Genomic DNA, 23,180 nt, shown 5'->3' with positions numbered 1-23,180 from the left:
CAGGCTCCCCATTGAGCCAGGAGCACGATTTGGGGCTCAGTCCCAGGACCTGGAGATCATGACCTGGGTTGAAGGCTAATACTTAACCATCTAAGCCGCCCAGGCACCCCTAGAATTGATTACTTAATTGTATTTTTTGGATACTTTATTGCTATTACATGAAAATACAGCTTTTTATATTAGTTTTGAAAAATATTGGTCTTGTACATAGGTATGAACTTGCTGAACTCATACTATTTGTTCCAATAGTTTGGTTTTGATTTTTGATTTTTGTAGATTCTTTAGGATTTTCACGTGCAGGATCACGTCATGTTTAGTAAATACTGGCAGGTTTACTTCTTCGTTTCCCATCTGTGTGCCTTTAACCTCTTTTTTCTTGCTGTATTCCATTGGCTGGATTCTCTACTACAGTGCTGAGTAGAAGTATTAAGAGCAGACATCCTTGCCTTGTGCCCACTCACTGTTCTGCATTTATTCTGTCACTGCTGTTTGGTGTCAGCAGTAGGTTTTTCGTAGAGGCTCTTTATCAAGTTCAGTAAATTTTCTTCTATTTTGTCTATTTTTTTTATCTATTAAGCTGGTGGTCTGGTTTTGTCTTTTATCTGTTAATACAATTTATTATGTAAATTAATTTTGGATATTACCCCAAACCTTGCATTCCTGGAATAAGTTCTACTTTGTCCTACTGTATAATCTTTTCTGTATGTTGTGGCATTGCTGATATTTTGTTGATGACTTTTGGGTCTGTGTTCATGAGATATTGGTCTATAGTTTTCTTGTGACACCCTTGTCTGGTTTTGATGTGGTTAACATTGACTTCACAGAATGGACTGGAAAATATTCCCCTCTCCTGTACTTCCTGGAAGAGTTTGTGAAGGGTTGGTATTAATCCTAATATATTTGAGGGGGTGCCTGGATGGCTTAGTTGGTTAAGTGTCTGCCTTTGACTCAGGTCATGATCTCAGGGTCCTGGGATTGAGCCTCATGTTGTGCTCTCTGCTCAGTGGGGGTCTGCTTCTTCCTCTCCCTTTGTGCTCTCTCTTTCAAGTAAATAAATAAAAATTTTTAAAAAAGAAATCTTAATATATTTGGTCGAATTCACTATTGAAGCCATCTGGGCCTGGCTGTTTCATTGTAATAAGGTTTTTATTTACTAATTGAGTTAACTGTTAAAGGTTTTTTCCCCCCACTTTTTCCATTTCTTCTTGACTCAGGTTTAGTAATTTGTATCTTTCTAGGAGTTTGTCTGTTTCATCTTAGTTATTTGTTAGCATAAAGTTATTTATAGTATTTCCTTATCTTTTTGTGGGTCTGGCAGTGATACCTATTTAATTGCTCGTTTTGGGAATTCAGTAATTTGTCTTTCATTTTTTGGAAGGCAGTCTAAGTTTAGGTTATTCATTTAAGACCTTTTTTTTCCTGATACACTTGTTTAGAGCTATAAATTTCCCTCTAAGCACTGCTTAAGCTGCAAGCCTGTAATTTGTTTTGTTTTGTTTTTTTGAGAGAAAGAGAGAGGTAGGGGTGAGGGTGGGGGGAGCAGAAGGAGAGGGACAAGCCTGATGCGGGGCTCAGTCCCATCACCCCGAGATCATGACCTGAGCCAAAATCAAGAGTCGGATGCCTACCCGACTGAGCCACCCAGTGCCCTGTGCCTATAGATTTTGATTTGTTGTTTCTGTTTTCATTCAGTTCAAAATATTTTCTAATGTTTTTTATGTTTTGGGTTTTGTTTTATGTCTTGTGTTTTTTTTTTAGTTTTTTTTTTTTTTTTGACCATCGGGTCATTTAAAGTTTTTGTTAAATTTTAAGCATTTGAAAATTCCCTAGGTTTTTTCAGGTTTTGATTTCTAATTTAATTTTCTCATGGTATGAAAAGAGTACTTTATATGATTTTAATTCTTTTTAATTTATCAAGACTCATTTTCTGGCTCAGGATCCTGGGGAATGTTTCATGTTCACATCTTCTGCAATTCTTTAGGTGTAGTGTTCTATATATGTCTTTCTATTGAGTTGGTGGATAGTATTGTTCAGGTCATGTATATGCTTTCTGATTTTGTTTAGTTCTGTTGTTGAGAAGGGAGTAGTGAAATCCCCAACTAGTTTTGTTGAATTGTCTGTTTCTCCTTTAAATTCTATCAGATTTTGCTTCATGTATTTTCATGTTCTGTTGATACGTATATTTTAGTTGTTTCGTCTTCCTGATATATTTGATATTTTATCATTATTAAGTATTTGTCCCTGTCTCTAGTAATTTTTTTTTTGAATACGAAAGAACCAGGGTTCTTTTTTGTTTTTTTTTTTAAGATTTTATTTATTTATTTGACAGAGAGAGACACAGTGAGAGAGGGAACACAAGCAGGGTGAGTGGGAGAGGGAGAAGCAGGCTCCCCACTGAGCAGGGAGCCTGATGTGGGGCTCTGTCCCAGGACTCTGGGATCATGACCTGAGCCGAAGGCAGTCGCTTAACAACTGAGCCACCCAGGCACCCCTCTAGTAATTTTTTTTTTAAGATTTCATTTATTTATAAGAGAGAGAACGAGCTGGAGGAGAGGCAGAGGGAGTGGGAGAAGCAGGCTCCCCCACTGAGCAGGGAGCCCCATGTGGAACTTGAACCCAGGATCCTGGGATCATGACCTGAGCCAAAGGCAGATGCTTAACTGACTGAGCTACCCCGGCGCCCCTGGTAATTTTTGTTTTAAAGTCTCTTTTGTCTGGTGTTCGAATAGTCCCTCCAGCTTTCTTCCGGTTACGGTTTCTTTGCATGGTATGTATATTTCCATTCTTTTACTTCAAACCTGTTTGTTCATTTGAGTCTGGGAGAGCAGATAGCTAGATGTTGCTTTTTAAATCTAGTATGGCAGTGCCTGCCTTTTGATTGCATTTTACGCTGTTTGCATTTAATATAATTATTGATACGACTTTATTTACATTTGCCATTTGGCTATTTCTTTCGTCTCATGTCTTTTTTTGTTCCTCTGTTCCTTCTTTACTGCTTCTGTGTTAACTACTTCTTACTCTACCATTGTATTCTGTACGTTTTAATTGTTACGGTACCTTTTTAGTTGCATGCCTCGTAGTTGCTCTGAGGACAACGATATGCGTTTTAATTGATCCCAGTATACTTCAGATTAACACTAACTCCATTCTGGGAAAATACAGAAATTACGCTTTACTCTAGGTCTATTTGCTGCCTTTCCTTTGTGTTGTCTGTTACATAGCCCTGTATTACTTACACATCACACACCTGTGTACACCTGTGTATCGAACCTGTATACGCTGTAAACCCTGCAGAGCCGTCTTCTGATTCATACCTCCTGCCATCTCTCGATTTGGTCTGAATAAGTCAGTCGAGGACAAGTGAGGGAAGATGGATTTACCAAGTTTTCTGTCTTGATCCGTGCAGTTGCCATTCCTAACGCTGTTGGCGTTTGAGTTCCTGTCTGTTAGCGACCGATTCGCTCAGGCTTGGTAAACCCGCGACTGTGTTTCTGTAGCTTTGACTTTGCAAGGACGGTTTAGTTGACACAGATGTCTTTAGTGACAGCCTTTTCCCTTGTGAATGTGTTATTCCAGTGCTTCATGGTCTCTGTCTCAAACGAGAATTTAGCTGCTAATTGTATTGATGCTCCTCCATGCTTGGTAATTCATTGTTCTCTTTCTTGCGTTCAGGATTTCGTTGTCTTTGGCCTTTTTTGGTGGATTGTGAACCCTCTGTATTTATTCCCCTTAGTTTTTGTTCAGCTTCTTGGCTGGGTAGTTTCTTGCTTTTCATCAAACTGGGGAAGTTTATCATTGGTGTCTAACATTGAGATTCTGTATTTGTTGATTTACTGCGTTTAAAGAGAGTTTTCTTTGGTTCTTTGAACATATTTATAATAATAGTTGCTTCGAAGATTATATGCTGAGTTCAACATCTGGGAGCAGAGACAGATTCGTTTGCTTTTTCCCTGAACACACATCACACTGTCCCTTTTTGCCCATCTTGTAACATTTAGTGGAAACCCGTTTCTAACCATGCTGGATTCTGACTCCCACTCGCGGCTGGTTGTTTCGGTGGTGGTGTCTGTTCGGTAGCGCACCTGGGCTGAATCTGTGAAAATCTTTCCCCAGTGGTGTCTCTGCTCAATTTATTGTTTGGTTTTATTCTCATTTTTATTTTTAATCCTGGCTTTCTAGGAAGAGGCCATGTTTCCTTGTAACTTAGTAGCCGTCCAGTGACTGGCCAGTGATTTTGCTCAGATATCTTGAGCGAGTAAAGCTGCTCCCTCTGGCGGGTCAGTGCGTGTGAAGGTGCGCATTCCAAGTTCAGGCCATTTTCAGGTCCGCCCTGGCTTTCACTTTCTGTGAGGCCCCGTCTCATTTTTCTCTGCGTGGTCACAGGCTTAGCCGGTCATTTGCTTTCCCAACCAAAGCAAAACTGGGAGAACCTCACTTACACAACAGCAGTGCCGCTGGCTGGTATGGGCCTTGCCCTGCTCCACAGTGACTGAGTCCCCATCAGCCTCGGCTGCCAGTGCTCCGGGCCTGGCCGTCCTGGGAGAACCTTCAGGATGGAGCTGGGGGCACAGAGGGTTGGAAGCGGTCCCCAGAAGAACGCTACCAGCTCCCACTCTTCTCACCCAAGGTTCAGCAGATTTTCAAGCATCAGTGCTTCTCAGGCTCCTGGAGCTCTCAAAAGGTTGTGCTTTTGCCAGTTTTGTCCAGCTTCAAAAAGACGTGTGTGTGTGTGTGAGTGTGTGAGAGAGCTTGTGGACTTCCTCACTCAGACTTAGCCAGAAGTCCTACCCCTATTTTAATTCCAGGTACAGTGATACCAGCTAGGATAGGTTTGTACCAATTACGATTTTTTTTTTTTTTTTTTGCCCAAAATGTTTGTGCTATCATCACCTGTTCATTATTCCAAATGACTTGTAAAATCATTTTGCATGCTCCGAGGGACATCCCACGGGATTTTGACTGGAACCATTTAGTAGATTAATTACAGATACCTTTTAGTTTTATAGCAATCCCATCATACATAAAAATAACCTATGGGTACATTGTATGATTTACCCAGGAATACAAGAATGGTTTAACATTGAGAAATGTATTTGTGTGCATTTCAGCAGTTTGCCACACAGAATCCCTTTGTCATCCACTCAGTAAAGCTTGAAAATTCCCTTTAATGAAGAACAACACTTAAATCTAATTTACAAGTTGATGGGAAACCTCGCAGTAAACTAGGATGGCTGTTCTCACCAGTGTTACTTGATGTAGCATAAATGTTTTAACCTTTTTGATAAAGCCAGAAGTCAACCGAGAGCAACAAGTACCGAAATTGGCTATAAAATGTTTAATACTTAGAAGATTTAAGAGAATCAAATGAAAAACTGCTTTGAGTTGGTCGGGCCAGGAATAAGCATGGTCGTATGCATTTTGTGATGGAGGGAGGCACGGTGTGCAAGGCATGTACTGTTAGTAAAAGGAAGAGAGTCCCCTGAGGTAGCTTTAAAAAGAAGTCTCTGCGTTCCGTGCTAGGAAAACTAAAAATCGTAAACTGAGCTCTTATGAGAAGAGGCCAAGAAGAGGCATGACACATTCCGCGATAGTGAGAGGGCCTGAAAACAGTACTGGATTCCAAAAAGTGTGTTCTGCCCCTGGGAGCCCTGTGCCTGTCCCTGAGTGGGGGTGACCTGAGGTGGCCTGAGGTGACGCGGGCTTGTGTCTCGGTAGGAGGAGGAGGAGGAGCAGCCGCAGCCAGCACAGCCTCCCAACCTGCCCGTTGAGGAGAAGAAGAAGATTCCAGACCCAGACAGCGACGACGTCTCGGAGGTGGACGCCCGGCACATCATCGAGTAAGGCATCCCTCCACGGCCTCTTGCTCCGTCGGCTTCCTTCGGGGCGGCACCAGCAGGCCTGTTGGGATCCAGGCCTCTCTCTGGAGGGTGCACATTCCTGTCCAGCCGGCAGAAACTGTGGGGCTGCAGACAGAATGAATCAATTTACTTCGGATTTCACTGATTTTTGTAGGTGTCGAATATTCCATCCATTCACGTGGTTCATCTTGTGCTAGAGAGAGAGTCGGGTGTGCAACGGCAGCCGCCTCACTCCTGCTCCCCAGGCCCCCCGACCCCAGCCCCTCCCTGGAGCACCGCGTGTCTTCAGAGATAGCCCATGTCCAGAGATACAAGCAAAACGTGTATATGTTTTTCTTTCTACTTGTACACGTGTATCCAGGCATACCTTCCTGCCCCTGGCTTTTTCCCCTGCAAGTTCTCTCAGAGGTGGTGCTGTCTCCACGCGGAGCGTCAACCACGTGGCATCGTGGGTTCCGCCGTCCCGTACGAGCCTGTCCTTAGTGGCGGGCATTCCCATTACTTCTCACTTTTGCTCTTGTAAGCACAAGTACAGCTAACGTACTGACTTCATCGTTGCTTATGGTATGAAGTTAACGGATACTCTTTAAAAGAAGTAGAGGACTGAGAGTTGTGTATGCTACGGGTAGGAAAGCAGCCCTAGAGCAAGCTTGCGGTGCCCTGAAGTCATCCGAGATATAGGGCAAACCCCCCAAACTCACTGGAAGATTCTTAAGAAGACATAAATCCACCAAAATCACAGCACAGCATGAAACAGTATGACATACAGGATCACCTGTATGTCATGTTAATAAAACAAACATAGGGTTTTTTTTTTTTTTAATATCTTTTCAGCATAACAGAATTCATTGTTTTTGCACCACACCCAGTGCTCCATGCAATCCGTGCCCTCCTTAATACCCATCACCTGGTTCCCCCAACCTCCCGCACCCCCCTTCAAAACCCTCCGGTTGTTTCTCAGAGTCCATAGTCTCTCATGGTTCACCTCCCCTTCCAATTTCCCTCAACTCCCTTCTCTCCATCTCCCCATGTCCTCCGTGTTATTTGTTATGCTCCACAAATAAGTGAAACTGTATGATAATTGACTCTCTCTGCTTGGCTTATTTCACTCAGCATAATCTCTTCCAGTCCCATCCATGTTGATACAAAAGTTGGGTATTCATCCTTTCTGATGGAGGCATAATTCTCCATAGTGTATGTGGACCACATCTTCCTTATCCATTTGTCCGTTGAAGGGCATCTTGGTTCTTTCCACAGTTTGGCGACTGTGGCCATTGCTGCTATAAACATTGGGGTACAGATGGCCCTTCTTTTCACTACATCTGTATCTTTGGGGTAAATACCCAGTAGTGCAATTGCAGGGTCATGGGAAGCTCTGTTTTTAACTTCTTGAGGGTTTTTTTTCTTAATTTTTAAAATTTTATTTATTTGAGAAAGGGAGATAATGAGAGTGAAAGCATGAGCGGGAGAGGGAGAAGCAGAGTCCCTACTGAGCAGGAAGCCCAAAGCGTGGCTCGATCCCAGGACCCCAGGATCAAGACCCAAGCCATAAGCGGACACCCAACAGACTGAGCCACCCAGGTGCCCCAAAAATGTAGTTTAAAGTCACTTTTTAAAATAATTCCAGGGGCGCCTGGGTGGCTCAGTCATTAAGCGTCTGCCTTCGGCTCAGGTCATGAGCCCAGCGTCCTGGGATCGAGCCCCACGTTGGACTCCTTGCTCAGCAAGGAGTCTGCTGCTCCCTCTCCCACTCCCCCTGCTTGTGTTCCCTCTCTTGCTGTCTCCCTCTCTGTGTCAGGTAAATAGATAAAATCTTGTAAAAAAAAATTGGGACAAAATAATTCCAGGTAGGATCATGGAATAGCCACAATATATAGGATTCTGGCTTTGTGTGGGGCTGTGCCGTGTGCCTTTTCTCTTTATGTCCAGGAGTGCGTGGTAGAAACTGTGGGCTATAGGATCAGCCTCTGGTGGAAAGAAACAGTTTTCTTACAATGTGCCAGCAACCTGATTCCTGTTCTGGGCCAGTGGGGTCGGGACCCACGCTCCCAGTCTCGGATTAGTAGTTGTGGCCTGGCCCACCCTCGGACTCTCCGGCTGCGCGGGGGCTTATATGGCTCAGGCCATGGGTCACTGGGCAGAAGGGCTACTCGCCGAGGCTTGTGCCAGAAGCATGTGGTCACAGATCGGAGTGGGTGTCCTCACACGGTGCTTCCCTCTCACTCCCAGGAATGCCAAGCAAGACGTGGATGACGAGTATGGCGTGTCCCAGGCCCTTGCTCGGGGCCTGCAGTCCTACTACGCGGTGGCGCACGCGGTCACTGAGCGAGTGGATAAGCAGTCGGCGCTTATGGTCAATGGTGTCCTCAAGCAGTACCAGGTAAGGCTGGTGGGGACGCGGCCGCAGGCGGTGTCGAGGTTCCCCGCTGCGGTGGCTGCTGAAGCCACATTCCAGTCTCTCTGTCTGGACCCTCGCTCTTCCCCTCTGAACCTCCAGTACCCCATCAGGGAAGCAGGGGCCCAATCGGTTAGCTTCACCTCCAGGAGGAGATGAAATTGTGTGGTCGATCAGCATCTGCTGGGCGCAGATGTATGCAGGCCAAACAGGAGGCTACTGCCCGTTGGCTTCTCATCCCTCAGTGACCCTAGTTAGCAGGTGCTTCCATCTCTGAGTTTGATTGGGGCGGAGGACGAGGAACAGGGAGGTGCAGTGATTCCCCAAAACGACACCGCTCAGGAGTGGCCAAGCCAGGATGGGGCCTAGCCTGGGCGCACAGGTGCACGGTGCATGGTCCCTGGAGCCCTGCCGTGTATGGCACTGAGACTGGTGAGTGAGATGTCCAGAGCCCTGCTTCCTGGTGGCCCTTCCAGGTAGAAACTTAGCTGTTCGGATGTGTCCCAGAAAAAGAGATTGGATCCTCTGTCACCAGTGCAGCAGCCTGGTGGTTCCATAGGAGTGATTCCTTAGGATGAGGCCAAGAAGCCAAGGAGTGGGCTGTTGGAAAGCAAGATGCCAACACTGCTGACGGCCACAGGTGGTTCGTGGCTGGGCCGACCACGCGCCTGGCCGCGCTGGTCTCTGCAGTGTGGACCGTGCTCTCAAGCCCAACTAGGGCTTCAGTCCTGCCCGCTCGCCTCTCTCCTTGTAGATCAAGGGCTTGGAGTGGCTGGTGTCCCTGTACAACAACAACCTGAACGGCATCCTGGCCGACGAGATGGGCCTGGGCAAGACCATCCAGACCATCGCGCTCATCACGTACCTCATGGAGCACAAGCGGATCAACGGACCCTTTCTCATCATAGTACCTCTCTCGTAAGTGCTCTTGCCCCGGGGCGGGTCTGGGAGTGTCCAGTGGGGAGGCCCTGTTGCTCGGGTTCACCTCATTAGCTCTTTAAAGACCCCCATCTCCAAATACAGCCCCATTCTGTGGGGCCTTAAGGTTACACGACTCAACCCCTGGCGTCCTGCCTCTGGTCTCAGGCGGCGGCAGGAGAAGGGCGGGTGAGGGAGTGCCCACCCACCATCCCTGTTGGGGCAGCTCTCGCAACATGACCTTGAGGTCCCCCTCAAGGGCCCCCCCACCAGCACATTCCACACGAGGTGTGTCGGGAGCCAGACAAGCTCCCACAAGCAGAGTGGAGCCCGAGCCATTTGAGGAAATACCTGGAACTCTTCCTCTCTGGGGTGCTGAGCTGTATGGTCCCCGTCCCACCGTGGCCCCGCAACCCTGATGCTTAGTGTGATGGGAAATGGGGCCTCTAACGAGTCCCAAAGAGGCTCTTTGTCACCACCTCAGGATGCTGCTGGCTACCTCCTTCGGGCAGGCAGCTCCCAGGGGGCCAAGATGGACCAGCCAAGCTGGGCATCTCTCTTCCTAGTGAGCCCTGCCACAATATGGTTCACCTGCTTCAGAGTTTTTCTAGAAGTCCTGGGGCTGGCTCATGGGCTCAGCTCAGGTTTCCCATCGTGCATGAAACCAGTCACAGGCCTAGGGTATGGTCTACCCTGATGTGGCCAGGCCTCTGTAGTCTGCACTTGGCCTGGCCCTGGAGGGACTCCCGACCCTGCCTTCGGCCAGCACTCATCAGCCACTACTTCATCCTCGAATCAGCTGTCTGGGGAGGAACAGGAAGCTGAGTGCTTACACCCCGATCCCACAGAAAATAAGATGGCCAGGGCCCCAGAGCCCATACAGCCATGCTGGAGGGTCCCAGAACTCTCCCAGAATTTACTTGGAGAAGTTGATTTCTTCCTTCTGCCTTCTCCTCCTCGTGGTCCTGTGAATTTGGCTGCCCTGCTAGGAACAGATCCGCATGAAGAGAGATCTGTTTGCACAGTGTGACAGAAGGTCCCAGCCTGAGGACAGATGGCCTTGCCGCCTCCTCCCTCGTAGTCAGACCCAGCTTCCCAGCTTTCTGCTGTGCTTCCCCGCGCACTCTCCGCGAGCCCACCAGCGACTAACGTCCCCCCTTAGCTCCGGCGCCCCCTCTCGAAGCGTGAAGTCTGGCTTCGTCTCTACCAGAACAGTTCACTCCATGCTGTCTTACAGCGTGGGTGTTTTGTTTGTAACTTCTTGTTTTGAAATTATTTCGCTCAGAAACAATTACAAAAATAGAATAAAGATTTCCTACATTCCTTTTTATCAGCTTCCCCAGTCGTTCCTAATTCCAGGACCATTATAAAGACAACTGGTCTCCATTAGTGGTACGCCTGTCAGTTTCCCCGTGTATTCTTAGGAGTTTTCCTTTGTAATTTGTACATTCCGGCTGGCGAGGCTCTTAGAGTCCCATTAAGGTCCCATTTCTCATCATACTTTCTCCAGAGATTTCCACATCTGTCAGATGAGTCTGGCTTAAGACCCTCTTCCTCTGTGGGAAGGGCCAGTGGTGGCTTTCTTTCCGTTGCTCCTTCCACATGTGTGGGAGACCCACTCAAAGGAAGAACTGTGCCTTCTCCGGGTATTAATTTAATTTATGTAACTCTCTCTGAAGTGGCAGAATGGACACATTCATAATTTTGTTGCTTATCCCAGATCTGGCCCAGGGACTCTCTTCAGGTTGGTTTCCTGGTTCCACGTCCCCGTCATTGTATCGTGGTGGTTTGCTTTAGAATAGTTTAGCTTGACTGGAAAGCTGCAGAGGTACTCCTGAGGGCTCTACGCGCCCTCCCCCATCTCACATGACTGTGGGACATTTGTCACAACTCAGGAACCAGCGGGCACATTACTGTTAACTAAGCTCCAGACTTGAATCCGTGTTCGCTGCTTTTCTCCCGACATCCCTTTGCCGTTCAGTCTTTTTGTAGCTGTCGCCCTCTGTGGTCTGCGAGTGCTCCTTGCTTTCCATGTTTTTGTTGACCTTGGTGGCTTTGAGGAGGATGAGTCAGGTGTTTTGTAGATGTCCCTCAGTCTGGGTCCATCCAGTGATTTTCTCCTGCTTGGGTAGGACGGTGGGCGTGGGGGCCAAAGAGCACAGGGGTGAAGGGCCCGTGTCGTGTCGTCATTTCCGGGACCATTACTGTCCGTGTGCCTTATCCCTGGTGATGCTGACCTTGACCATGTGGTTGAGGTCTGCCCTGTGCGGTTACTCTTTCTCCCCCTTCCATACACTGTATTGAGGAGCATTCCCCAGGCTCAGCACCCACGTGAGCGGGCAGTTGAGCTCTACCTCCTTGCGGGGCAAATAGCTGTGTAAATCCTTTAAGATTCTCTGTACAGAAGATTGATTTCTTTCCCCATATGTTAATTTAGTCATTTATGTCCGTGTCGACTCACGGGTACTTATTTTATACTCTGGTCTGTATACCAGTATTACTTCATCCTGTTCTCGAATCATTCCAGCATTCGCCATGGAGAGCTTTTAGGTGGCTACTCTGTCCCTTTGACATGGCCCCATTGTTACGGGGTTTTGAGACACGCTGTTGTATTTTGGCACCCAAAGATGCCCCCAGCTCCACTTGTACACCTGTCTGAGGCCCAGAATCAGGCATTTCTCTGAGAAGCTCTGGTCTCTGTTCTGAACAGTGTCAGAAACCAAGAGCTGGGCGCTAGGGGTGCCCCTTGCTTCTGATCGTCCTTACTGGCAGGCCCTGACGGCGGATGGCACTAGGAAATAAATGTATGTGTTTATCTAACGGGATTTGTGTCTGGTTGTGCCGACAGCTGTCTCTGGCCCAGCTAGAACTGGAGAGCTCCTCCTAGCTTCTCTTCTTCTTTATTCATGCACAGTGTTTATGTTCGGCTGCGTGTGCGTATGCAGCGCTTTCCAAACAGTTAATCCGTGCAAAACAAGTTTACCAATTAGAGTACAGTGTTTGGATCTAGTTTGCTTTGTCTTTTGGCACAGTTCCCAGTCAAAATACTTATTCCCAAGATTATTTAAATTGGCTTCAGTGTGTTGATTTTCAGGCCTTTTTACACCCATGTTCCACCTGGACAAGGTTCTGGTCCATCGAATGACACCCCTTCCAGGCCAGAAGAGCTCCTTTTGCCCAAGGGAGCAGTTTTAGACGTCGAAGATTCAGCTGTCCCATCCATCTGTTGAGATGTTCACCTGTCCACCATTAGTTTGCTTGTCCTGCCTCCCACTAGACTCCGTCTCCCAGCCTAGCTCCTCAGTCTCCCCTGCCCCTGACTCTCTTGGCTCCTCTCCCCTCCAACTGCAGATGTTCCTCATACTTCACATTTTGGCCCTCAGCTTCTTTCTTGGTGCCCTGTCTGCTGTTGCTCTGTACAATAGAATCCAGGCTTCAATGACTGTACCAGGGCAATCTTTCTGACACTTGGTAATACCTCATCTGAGGCACGCCCAGTGGCTCCAAGATCCCAAGACACAGGCTTCTAGAGATTTCTCCTCAGTCACCCTTAATGTATGACTTGTGCCTTTCACCTTCTTACCTCATGGTTGCAAGATGGCTGCACTGCCTCCATCATTTCATCTAGGTTCCCAGGTTAGTAGACAAGGCAAAGAGCAGCTGGTTCTCCCTTCTCTCCACCCTCCTTTGAGAGCTCTCCCCGCCCCCACTTTCACCCCAGCAACTTGAGCTTTATCTCATTGGCTCCAGTGACGTCCAGCTGGTTGCCCCAGTTTCTGAAGAGCCTGAGAGCTAGGGGCTTAAGGTGAAGACAGCACCACCCTCAGTGGAACTTCTTGCAGCGGGTTGCTGGGTGAGCCACGAGCAGTCTCTGCCACTAGGCCTTTGAGTCCTGTCTTTACAAACTACCCAGACTAGACTTTTTGAGTAAGTTCCCTTTCTTACCGAAAACTGAATATCCCAGTTTTTCTCAGGGAACTCACTCTCTGGGAAGTTGGCCTTGTTGTCGTCACCCTCACCCAAGGCTCTGTCTCTTGTCCAAGTGAATTGTTTCTCATCTACCTTCCACCTGCCGCATGCCCTGCCCGTTTCTCTCTGTCCCTGCTCCTCCTGGCCTTGCTTGTCCCATGGAGGCACAGATGAGAGTCCGTGCTCCCACCCTGCACGCAGTCCTCCGGCTCTCCTCCTGAGCCCAGCGTGCCCTCACTGACCCCATTGTCTCTCACCAGGCAAGAGCCTGCAGTGGCTGGCCATTTTCATTCCCAGGTGGCACAGAGAACCTGCGGTGTCCCCCATGCTCCCCAATATCCCCAGCAGACCCTCTAGCACGGCTCTGAGCCTAAAATGAGGCACTGTGAGTCCGCAGGTTTCCCGGCAGCAGGTCCGCAGCGCACAGCGTGTTCTCAGGGGCCTGGGACCCTACAGCAGTGACGGGGCTGGTCGTCCAGGTTCAGCACCTGGGTCTGGCCTTCTGCAGCCACCTGGCTCCTGCCGCCCTAGCGGCAGCTGCCCCTGTACCTGCTGCCGCATCTCTGTGTCCCTGGTCCTCTCACCCAGGGCGTGACACCCCCCTTCCCCCAGACGGTCAGTTACTCGGCCGGCTCTGAGCATCACAGCCACGTCGGCCTCGTGCCCCAGTGGACGTTGGCATAGACAGGAGCTGTTGATGAAGGAGTTAGAACCTGACTGTCCCTTCCTTGTTTCCGTCAGCACGCTGTCAAACTGGGCATACGAATTTGACAAGTGGGCCCCCTCTGTGGTGAAGGTGTCCTACAAGGTAGGTCACAGCCTGAAGGGATGGACATGTGTGAGGGCGGGGTGGGAGTGGGAGGTACAGATGAGCCAGGAGGAAGTCCACTTGCAGGAGTGGTGGGGCGCACATGCACACGTTTTCCTGTGTTGTACTCATGGGGTCGTGCTGTTCATGCGGGGTTTGGATCATTCATTTATTTCCAAGTAATACGTTTATAAATGGGGCCACGCAGTCAGTTGGTGGAATCTGGTGACATCAGCGCTTTCACTGGAAGATTTCATTATTGTCACCGGAGCTTCGTTAAAACTCATTCTGTAGGTCAGGGGACTTGTGGGCCATACCTAGATCGATTCACTCCATGAGGTAGAGACTAATTGTGCCTCTTACCTTAGGGAAACTGAGGGGCAGCCCTCATGCAGTCAGGTTGTGTCCCTGCCTTCCAGGCTCCTGGGTGTAGGCTTTTCACCCTGTGCTGTGAGGCTGTCCACCACATGATGGGGAGGAGGGGTTCCTGACACTGGGAACAGTGTATGCAGGGAGAACTCGGTGCATTCAAGGAGCCAAGGAGAGTTCTGCCGGCAAGAGCTTTATGGGACGCACTGAAGTTCAGTCAACCTAAATGTGAGCCTGGAGAAAGCACCGGGTTTATAGAGCCTGGGGCCTGGTCATATGGGTCAGGAGTTTGGAGCTGGGGAGAGTCGGGCAGGTTTGCTAACTGGGGAGAAGCTGGAGCTACATCAGGGACTGGTGTGCCGGGCTGTGCTCACATGGGAAGCGGGGAGGCGGTGGCGCTGGTGTCCGGCTAGGAGGCCTGGGAAGAGGAGGAAGCTGATGGGCCTCAGAGACCAGGGCAGGTGTGGAGCAGACAGCAAGCTTCCCCGAGGCCCTGGGCTGCCTGTGGCCCACATGCCTTTCTCCTCTCCCTGTAGTTGCCGCTCTGCATGGCGGGCTTGGAGGACAGGCCCGGCAGCCCTGCCTAGCACCTTGCCACCGCAGCCACCATGGCTCCGGGAGGCTGAACGTCTTTCATTCTCTCCCTCACAGGGTTCTCCAGCAGCCAGACGTGCTTTCGTCCCCCAGCTCCGAAGTGGCAAGTTCAATGTCTTGCTGACGACTTACGAGTATATCATTAAGGATAAGCACATCCTTGCGAAGGTAGCGTGTCCTTGTGTAAAGCACAGCAGGCCCCCCGTGCTCACATGCTGTCAGTGAACACGTGAGCCAGAGTTAGCCTGCGTGTGTCACGTGGACCAGCTCCTCAGAGCTTCTGCCCAAATTGCTTCGTCACATTCAGTGTCTCCCGACCCGTCAGCCCTGCCTCAGCCCTACCGTTGTTGTTCCTGGCAGGGTTACGGTGAGGCCAACGTGGTCTCTGCCTGACCCTAGTCAGGGACGGCCCTCCATCCCTGCTAGCTGTGCCACCCCCACCACAGCCCTCAGGAGACCAGCCTGCCAAGCAGGTGTGATTTCGGCATTCAGAGCCGAGACTCTGAGGCCTTTTGTGTTCTTTCGGCCTTGAGCTCCTGGGCTGGCACGCATTTGGTGGGGCTTATGCAGGCCTAGGAACCTGCTGATGGGCATAGGTGTGGAGTCAGACCATCAGTGAATCACTGAGACTATGCCTCCACCCAGATATAAGACAGGCAAGCTTCCTGGCCTGCAGAAAGGCTGAAGATGACGCATCTGTGTGACCACTAACCGTCCGGTAGAGAGAAGGTCAAGGGGTCGTTTTTTGACCCAGGGCTGGATGTGTTCACAAGTCATCTCTAGGGGCTTGGTCACTGTGATGATTTGGGGTGCTTCGTCTCGATCTCCAAGCTTACAGATAGGGAAACAGAGGCCCAGGTTGCTGGGGTCTACTGAGCAGGCCCTTCCCCTCGGGCTTGTGGTGTGGGTACACCCCTCTGACTTGGGGCAAGGCCTGGCCCATCCCGAGCCCAAGAATGAGGCTCTGAAAATCCTTATATGACAACGTCATTAGTGAATGTCAAGGCCAAGAGACAGAGAGTCCTTGTGGGAGATGGCTGTCTTGTCCTTGTCACCTCAGCCCTTTTCACTATGGGCGTCTGACACACGCACCGCCTCACTCAGGCCTCACTGTGCCCACGAGTGGTGGAGACTGAGGCTCAGAGCAGTTCTGAGGCTCATCATGGGGTTCTACAGACTTAAACTCTGCTTCAGGCCTGGGGTTCTCGCCTGCACACTCACCCTCCCTGTGAGGCTCAACCTTGAGCCCCATGTCTGTCGGTCCTGTAGCCACCAGCAGGCTCTGGGCACGGCCCCCACCCTCGGGGCTCAAAGCCCGAACTTACCTGTGCCACTCCTGTCTTTGGAGGCACAGCCTGATGCTTGCAAAATGTACCCGCTCTGAGCTATATTCCCTGTAGATCCCCCCCACACACCCAGGGCCCTGTCTAATCAGTGGGGCAGGGGGTTACTTGGAGGATTTTTCTGTGCTACGTATGAACACAGGGAATCTGGGGGGAAAGCAGAGTGTGGTTCTGCAGCTTGCAGTGTTTACCCAACAGCAGGTCAAGGGCATGTCTCCCGTGTGTCCGTCTGCACCCCATGCTTCATAGAGGCGGTGTCGTGTAGCTGTCACCTGGTGAGCCAGTCCCTTTTGTCAGGGGACCTTGTCAGGCTCTAGTTCTTCACCTGAATATGCCATTCCATCTGGAGACTTGCCTGGTGGTGGGGAGGGGTTCCAGCCACGGTGGGGGCCGCCCCGCCCCCTCACGGCTTGCTCTTGGCCCGCAGATCCGTTGGAAGTACATGATCGTTGACGAAGGCCACCGAATGAAAAACCACCACTGCAAGCTGACACAGGTCCTCAACACGCACTACGTGGCCCCTCGCCGCCTGCTGCTGACGGGGACGCCGCTGCAGAACAAGCTCCCCGAGCTCTGGGCGCTCCTCAACTTCCTGTTGCCCACCATCTTCAAGAGCTGCAGCACCTTCGAGCAGTGGTTCAACGCGCCCTTCGCCATGACCGGAGAAAAGGTGCGTGTACGGCAGGCCGCGTGCGGGCAGTCGGGCGGGGACGGGGCGCCGTGGCCGGGGCCGTGCGGAGAGGAACTTCCCTCGGGCACGGGGCCAGGCTCAGCAGCTACTCGCAGGTGTCCACTGAGGACCCGAGGCCGAAGGCCATGTCTTCGTGGAGCAAGGCCGCCTTTGCCGTGAGACTGATGGGCTCAGATCAAGAGAGTGGACTCTGGGGAGTATTTTGGGGCTTCCCTGAACCGGTGCCTCAGGCCCTGGGAGGGCACAGCCAGAAATCTGGCCCTGAGGTAGCTGTGGGGCTGGCAGGGCACAGCTGGGGGCCCCCAGGGTCCTCTTGGTCCCTCTAGAGAATTCACATTTCACGCTAAGGGCAGCAGGAGGCTCAGAAATTTTCCATCAGGGGAGCAACGGGGTCAGCTTCCGTAGATTTTGTTTTTAAAAAGCGCTGTGACCAGTGTCTCTTGATGTCTGTCTGGCCGCCAGTGGCATCGTCGGCCTGAAACCGGACTATGATGCATGGGCCTTCGGGTCCCGGTCTTTGTCCACTTGAGGAGGGCCCCAAGCCGGCTCCCGTTGTGAGCCTCCCGTGCTGCTGGGGCTTGAGGGGGGTTCGTGGGCAAGTCGTGTTTTCCGTGGAACGAGGCTGAGGGGCTGGAGCCTGGAGGCTGAGGAACTGGGCACACTTGCCGAGGTTGGGGGTGGCCGAGGAGCGCCACTGCCCACGGCGGCTGGGCTCCCCAGGGCTGCCGCTCCCTGGCCCAGGCAGCTAGTTCCTGACTGTCAGGTGCCCTGCAGGCAGGTGCAGGCCAGCTAGGGCCACCTTACCGTCATCCAAGAGGTACCCACTCCTTGGCCCCCGTGGAGACAGGAGCCCTTCTGAAGGAGAAAGTTTGGCTTTTCCAAGAGTCTCCAAAGAGGCCAGTGTTCCAACTTCCAGGAGCCTCGTCTGAAGCAAATGTTCTTATTTTGTTTACTTTGAAGTTTAGGAAAAGTTCTAAAGCTCTACTGAGAGATGATCAGGGGACCCAGGGAAGATAAGTTTAAGTGTGGTCTGTTTGACTTTTCTTTAACTTTTTAAAGTTTAACTTTGTCGTGAAAGAGTATCCGATACCTTGGGAGAGCAGAGTTTCTTGCCCTCTGTCCCTGCCAGGCTGAAAGGAGAGGATTTGGGGCTCCCAGTGACAGCCCTCCACAAAGACCACCCATTTCACACAGTGGTTCTTTTTTTTTTTTTTTTTTTAAGATTTTATTTATTTATTTGACAGAGAGATAGCACAAATAGGCAGAGCGGCAGGCAGAGAAAGAGAGGGAAGCAGGCTCTCTGCTCAGCAGGGAGCCCGATGCGGGGTTCCATCCTAGGACCCTGGGATCATGACCTGAGCCGGAGGCAGAGGCTTACCCAACTGAGCCTCCAGGCGCCCCACACCCAGTGGTTCTGTAAACGTGGTGTTCTCCACCTTCCGATTGGATGTGTTGGCAGGTTTCCAGACTCATGAGATTATATCACTTTTGGGGAAACAACCAAGTATCCTGTGTGTTTCTTTTCATGAGGCCTGTGGGGCCTGGTTCCCTGGAGCCTTGGTTTCTATCCCCTAAGAATTCTGTGGAAGGTCCCAGGTCCCTGCAGTTGTCCAAAGGAAGAGGGCGCCCCACCAAGGCCCATAAAGTGTAAGGCGGTCCAAAACGGAGGCGCTGAGGGCAAGACGACTCCAGATGACCCTTCTTTGCGTCCCTGGCTCCTTCCTTTGGAGGTAACCTTGGTTTGCTTGTCTCATGGGGATGCCAGGTGGACCTGAACGAGGAGGAGACAATTCTCATCATCCGTCGTCTCCACAAAGTGCTGCGGCCCTTCCTGCTCCGGCGGCTCAAGAAGGAAGTCGAAGCCCAGTTGCCCGAGAAGGTAACGGACTGTTCGGAGTGGACAGAGCCGCCGTGTGGTGTCGTGCTCGGGGCTTTCCCGGGGTGGGCCCTGTCCGGTGGCACTGCAGCGGTCCAGGGTGTGTTCTCTTGTGGCCCTGGTCTTGCTTCACTTGGTCGTGTCCGTGTGACATGAGGATGGCCACTCTCGCTCTGGCTCTGTAACGTGGAGACCGGTGTGGCTGAGAGCGGGGAAGCCCCCTGAGGGTCCGATGCCTGGGGCGGGGGGGGTTCCATCACACTGCACCCGGCAATGCTTAGCGGCTGTGGGCTGCTCGTGGGCCCGCTCACACCACAGGATGGCTCTGGCTGTTCGCTCTGGGTCCCAGTGCCCTAGCTGTCCCACCAGGACACCCTCTCCTCTCCCCCAACTCATGCAGGGCATGCAGTACTTGCCCTTGGTTTCCAGCGGGCTGGAGAGGAGTTTTGGGAAGGTAGCCAGGTTGCCCCTTCAGGTCCAGGACATCCCATCCACGTTTCTCTGTCCCAGTGCACCTACCGTAACCCACCTCCCCTTGTTCCCCAGCGGTGGGGGCTCCTCACCGTCCTCCCTGGTGCCCTCATCGAAGTCCCATTCTGGGGTCCCGGGTGCCTCTGAGAGGCTCAGAGACTAGGCATGGGAACGGGCTGGGCATTCGGCTCAGGGAGTCTCTGCTCTGACTGGTGACGCGTGTCCCCTGCAGGTGGAGTACGTCATCAAGTGTGACATGTCTGCGCTCCAGCGCGTGCTCTACCGGCACATGCAGGCCAAGGGGGTGCTGCTCACCGACGGCTCCGAGAAGGACAAGAAGGTTAGCCGTGGGCCCCTCCCCTTCCCCGTCCAGATGTCCAAGGCCGCTGGGGCTGGGACTCGAGCACCCGGTCACCAGCAGGGCCTTCCGTCTCCTTGGAGTTGACTGTGGAGCTCAGGGCCTGATCTGGTGGTGATCACAAGGGCCTCAGCTGTAGTTCAGTCACAGCTGGGGGGAGCAGCCTCGTTCAGTAAGGCTGACGGGTCAGGGGCTGGTGGCCTCCTGCATATGCATCCGTCCGTAGGGCAGAGGCCAGCATGACCCCCAGCAGAGTTAGAATGTTCTCCGGAGCCTCACCTTCCCGGCTGGAACACAGCCTGCTCAACACCCGTGCCCCTAAGCCTCTTCGCCTTGTTACTAAGTGAGCTCGAGGTGATGTGCGGTGAGGACTGGGTGGGCTGCCATCTCCTGGGACCGCCCTGAGGTTGCAGACCCCTCCCGCTCCAGCTCACCTCATTAAGACAGAGATGTCCTCCCAGGTTCCTTGATTCTGCATCCCATGCTTCAGGCTCGGCCCGCCTCCCTGTGTCTTCCTCTCCCTGTGTTCTTTGGGCCCTTTCTCACCTGAGGGTGCAGCAGCATGTTTCCTGGGTTACTTCTCAGCCTGCAGCCGGCACCCACCCCCGCACCCTTCCTTCTCTCTGTATCCAGAAATCTTCTTAAGTCGTCGTGGCCCATCTGGCTGCGGCCCCCCAGGGACTCCCCACAATGCCCGCCACCGAGGCACATGCTGGTCCCTCAGCCTCGTCCGTTTCACCAGTCTTCCTTCCCTTCGGTCCTGCCAGACCCTCCCGCGTGCCAGACGGTCTCTGCTCCCCGCAGAGCCGGCCTGGAGCTCTCTGTGCCGCCACAGCAGCCAGCCCCTTGCTCCCAGTTACCTGCCCTGGAGCGGCTCCATTCTGCAGTCCTCCCCCGACCGCACCCCCAGCCCCAGCTCTGGGACGGGACCCAGTGCGGAGCCTCTCTTCTGCCTCCACAGGGCAAGGGCGGCACCAAGACCCTGATGAACACCATCATGCAGCTGCGGAAGATCTGCAACCACCCGTACATGTTCCAGCACATCGAGGTGAGGCCCGGCACCGGGCTGCAGGTGTCTGTCCCTGCGGAGCCCATCGGCAGAGCGAGGGGGTCTCTCCCTGAGGGCTTTTTAAAAAATACTTTTTTTTTTTTTTTTTTTTTTTTTTTTTAATAATCAGTGGTATCTTTTTTTTTTTTTTTAATTTTTTTTATTTTAATAAACATATAATGTATTTTTATCCCCAGGGGTACAGGTCTGTGAATCGTCTGGTTTACACATTTCACAGCACTCATCATAGCACATACCCTCCCCAAAAAAAATACTTTTTTAATACTTTAAATAGGTAATGCCTAGTTTTTATTTTACTGTTGATTTTCGGTTTATAAGTGTTCCTTGTAAAGAACCCGAACATAGTAGGGAAATACGTAGTAGAAATGAAAGCTCCAGAAAGTCTGCCCTCGGAGAGCCGCGGACAACACTCAGAGACCCTTCTTTGGGGCTTTTTGTCCCCACCCAATAAGGTCCCACTGTCTCTGCTGCGTGGTGCACTGGCTCTTCCCGCTCAGTGCCGTGGGGGGCTATTCCTGGTTTGAAGCATCGCGAGCAGTCTTCCGTTTCAGGAAGTCTCTGGGCCAGAACTTTTTTGGGCCACGATACCCTTTGAGAGTCTGGATTCTTGCTTCTAAACTGCACACATATGTCTGTACTTTCTGGCATGAAGTCTCAGGATCTCTGCAAATCCCCTGACATCCCTGGGATGCCTGCCATCCCGCCACAGCCAGGATGGTCTCAGGCCCACACTGGCCCCATGTGCTCATTTGGGTGGTTACCGGTGTTCTGTTGTGACTGACTTTCCTTGGTGGGTGAAGCCTCAGAGAAGGGAGGTGGGCGGGATGGAAAAGCAGTGTGCAGCGCCTGTGTGTGGCCTCTGAGCCATGTCGGAGCTGCTGTGGGTCACTGCGTACCAGTGTGGGGGCTCAGAGGTGTGGAGCTAGGTGGCCTCTTCCTGCGCTGACCGATCTCTCATTCTGTTGCAGGAGTCCTTCTCCGAGCACTTGGGGTTTACCGGTGGCATTGTGCAAGGGTGAGAAGCTTACCCGTGAAAGGGGTGGGCACGCTATCCACGTGAAGGTCTTTTTCACTTCTCTTCTTTTCTTTCTTTTTTTTTTTTTTAGATTTTATTTATTTGACAGAGATCACAAGTAGGCAGAGAGCAGGGGAAGCAGGCTCCCTGCTGAGCAAGGAGCACGATGCGGGGTTCGATCCCAGGACCCTGAGATCATGACCTGAGCCAAAGGCAGAGGCTTAACCCACTGAGCCACCCAGGCTCCCCTCTTTTTTACTTCTTGACTAGCTTTATTGCTCTCATGACATTTGTCCAATTTCGGAGGGGCTATATTCGTGGCAGAAAATTTAGGAAATAGAGATATACCCAAAGAAGGGACTAGAATAGAAATCCTCCATTTATCTTGAGAGCCAGAGCTGGCTTCCAGGCTCCACGGAGCCACATCCAGGCTCTATGATCCATGACAGCCTTTTTATTTTATTTTTTGTTCTCTTTAAAGATTTTATTTATTTATTTGACAGATAGAGATCACAAGTAGCCAGAGAGGCAGGCGGGGGGCGGCGGGCAGGAAGGAGGCTCCCTGTTGAATAGAGAGCCTGATGTGGGGCACCATCCCAGAACCCTGAGGTCATGACCTGAGCCAAAGGCAGAGGCTTAATCCACTGAGCCACCCAGTTGCCCTGTGACAGCGTTTTTGTTTTTTTAAAAGATTTTATTTATTTATTTGACAGAGATCACACAAGTATCACAAGTAGGCAGAGAGGCAGACAGAGAGGAGAAAGCAGGCTCCCTGCGGAGCAGAGAACCCGATGTGGGGCTTGATCCCAGGACCCTGGGATCATGACCTGAGCCGAAGGCAGAGGCTTTAACCCACTGAGCCACCCAGGTGCCCCTCGTGACAGCCTTTTTAACCACTCTGGGCTTCAACTCCGTCTGCTAAGAGAGATGCTATTCAATCCACCTTGTCATTGGGGTTTTTTCCCCAGCATTTTTTTTTTTAAAGATTTTATTTGAGAGAGAGTGTGTGAGCGTGCACGAGCAGGGGGAGGGGCAGAGGGAGAAGGGTTCTGGGATCATGACTTAACCAAAGGCAGGCACTTAACTAACTGAACCACCCAGCATTGATGATGCGACCCAGGCTTCACTCGGCCCTGGTGCTGGACTATGCCCTGTCAAAGTTTCATCACTGTAGTCTTGCTCTAGAGCTGAGACCAGCAGCAGTTCTCTGAGCTAGTAAACTGTTTTGAAAAACAGAGGCACCAAATAAAAGATCAAAAAAGTTCTTTTGCTCTGTATTTTTCATACCAAGTTGCGTGATGGGGGCTCCTGGACCTGAGTTCGAGTCCTGACCCTGGCGCATCAGCAGCCATGTCACACAGTACCCCCCAGCCTGTCTGCTAGGCTTTCAGCTCGGGGTTGTTAACCGGAGAGAATGAGAGAAGCTGCAGTGGCCCTTAACCCTGC

At 51.3% G+C, this 23,180-nt stretch overlaps 1 protein-coding gene across 5 annotated transcripts in view; it reads left to right on the top strand.

Moving 5' to 3' along the window:
* Positions 1 to 23,180, top strand: part of SMARCA4 (SWI/SNF related BAF chromatin remodeling complex subunit ATPase 4) — a 90,489-nt gene that overhangs the window by 37,638 nt on the left and 29,671 nt on the right. For all 5 annotated transcript variants that reach the window (XM_080827064.1, XM_080827062.1, XM_080827066.1 and 2 more), the window contains exons 14-23: positions 5,716 to 5,837; positions 8,088 to 8,238; positions 9,008 to 9,171; positions 13,882 to 13,948; positions 14,969 to 15,079; positions 16,682 to 16,924; positions 18,711 to 18,824; positions 19,525 to 19,632; positions 20,612 to 20,698; positions 21,688 to 21,734. In XM_080827064.1, the coding sequence (XP_080683190.1) occupies positions 5,716 to 5,837; positions 8,088 to 8,238; positions 9,008 to 9,171; positions 13,882 to 13,948; positions 14,969 to 15,079; positions 16,682 to 16,924; positions 18,711 to 18,824; positions 19,525 to 19,632; positions 20,612 to 20,698; positions 21,688 to 21,734 (1,214 nt within the window). The remainder of the gene's footprint in view (positions 1 to 5,715; positions 5,838 to 8,087; positions 8,239 to 9,007; positions 9,172 to 13,881; positions 13,949 to 14,968; positions 15,080 to 16,681; positions 16,925 to 18,710; positions 18,825 to 19,524; positions 19,633 to 20,611; positions 20,699 to 21,687; positions 21,735 to 23,180) is intronic.

This window comes from Martes martes (assembly GCF_963455335.1).
Source record: "Martes martes genome assembly, chromosome: 1".
Classification (NCBI taxonomy): domain Eukaryota; kingdom Metazoa; phylum Chordata; class Mammalia; order Carnivora; family Mustelidae; genus Martes; species Martes martes.
Note: the sequence above shows the minus strand (reverse complement) of the source record. Positions and strands in the feature narration are given on the sequence as shown.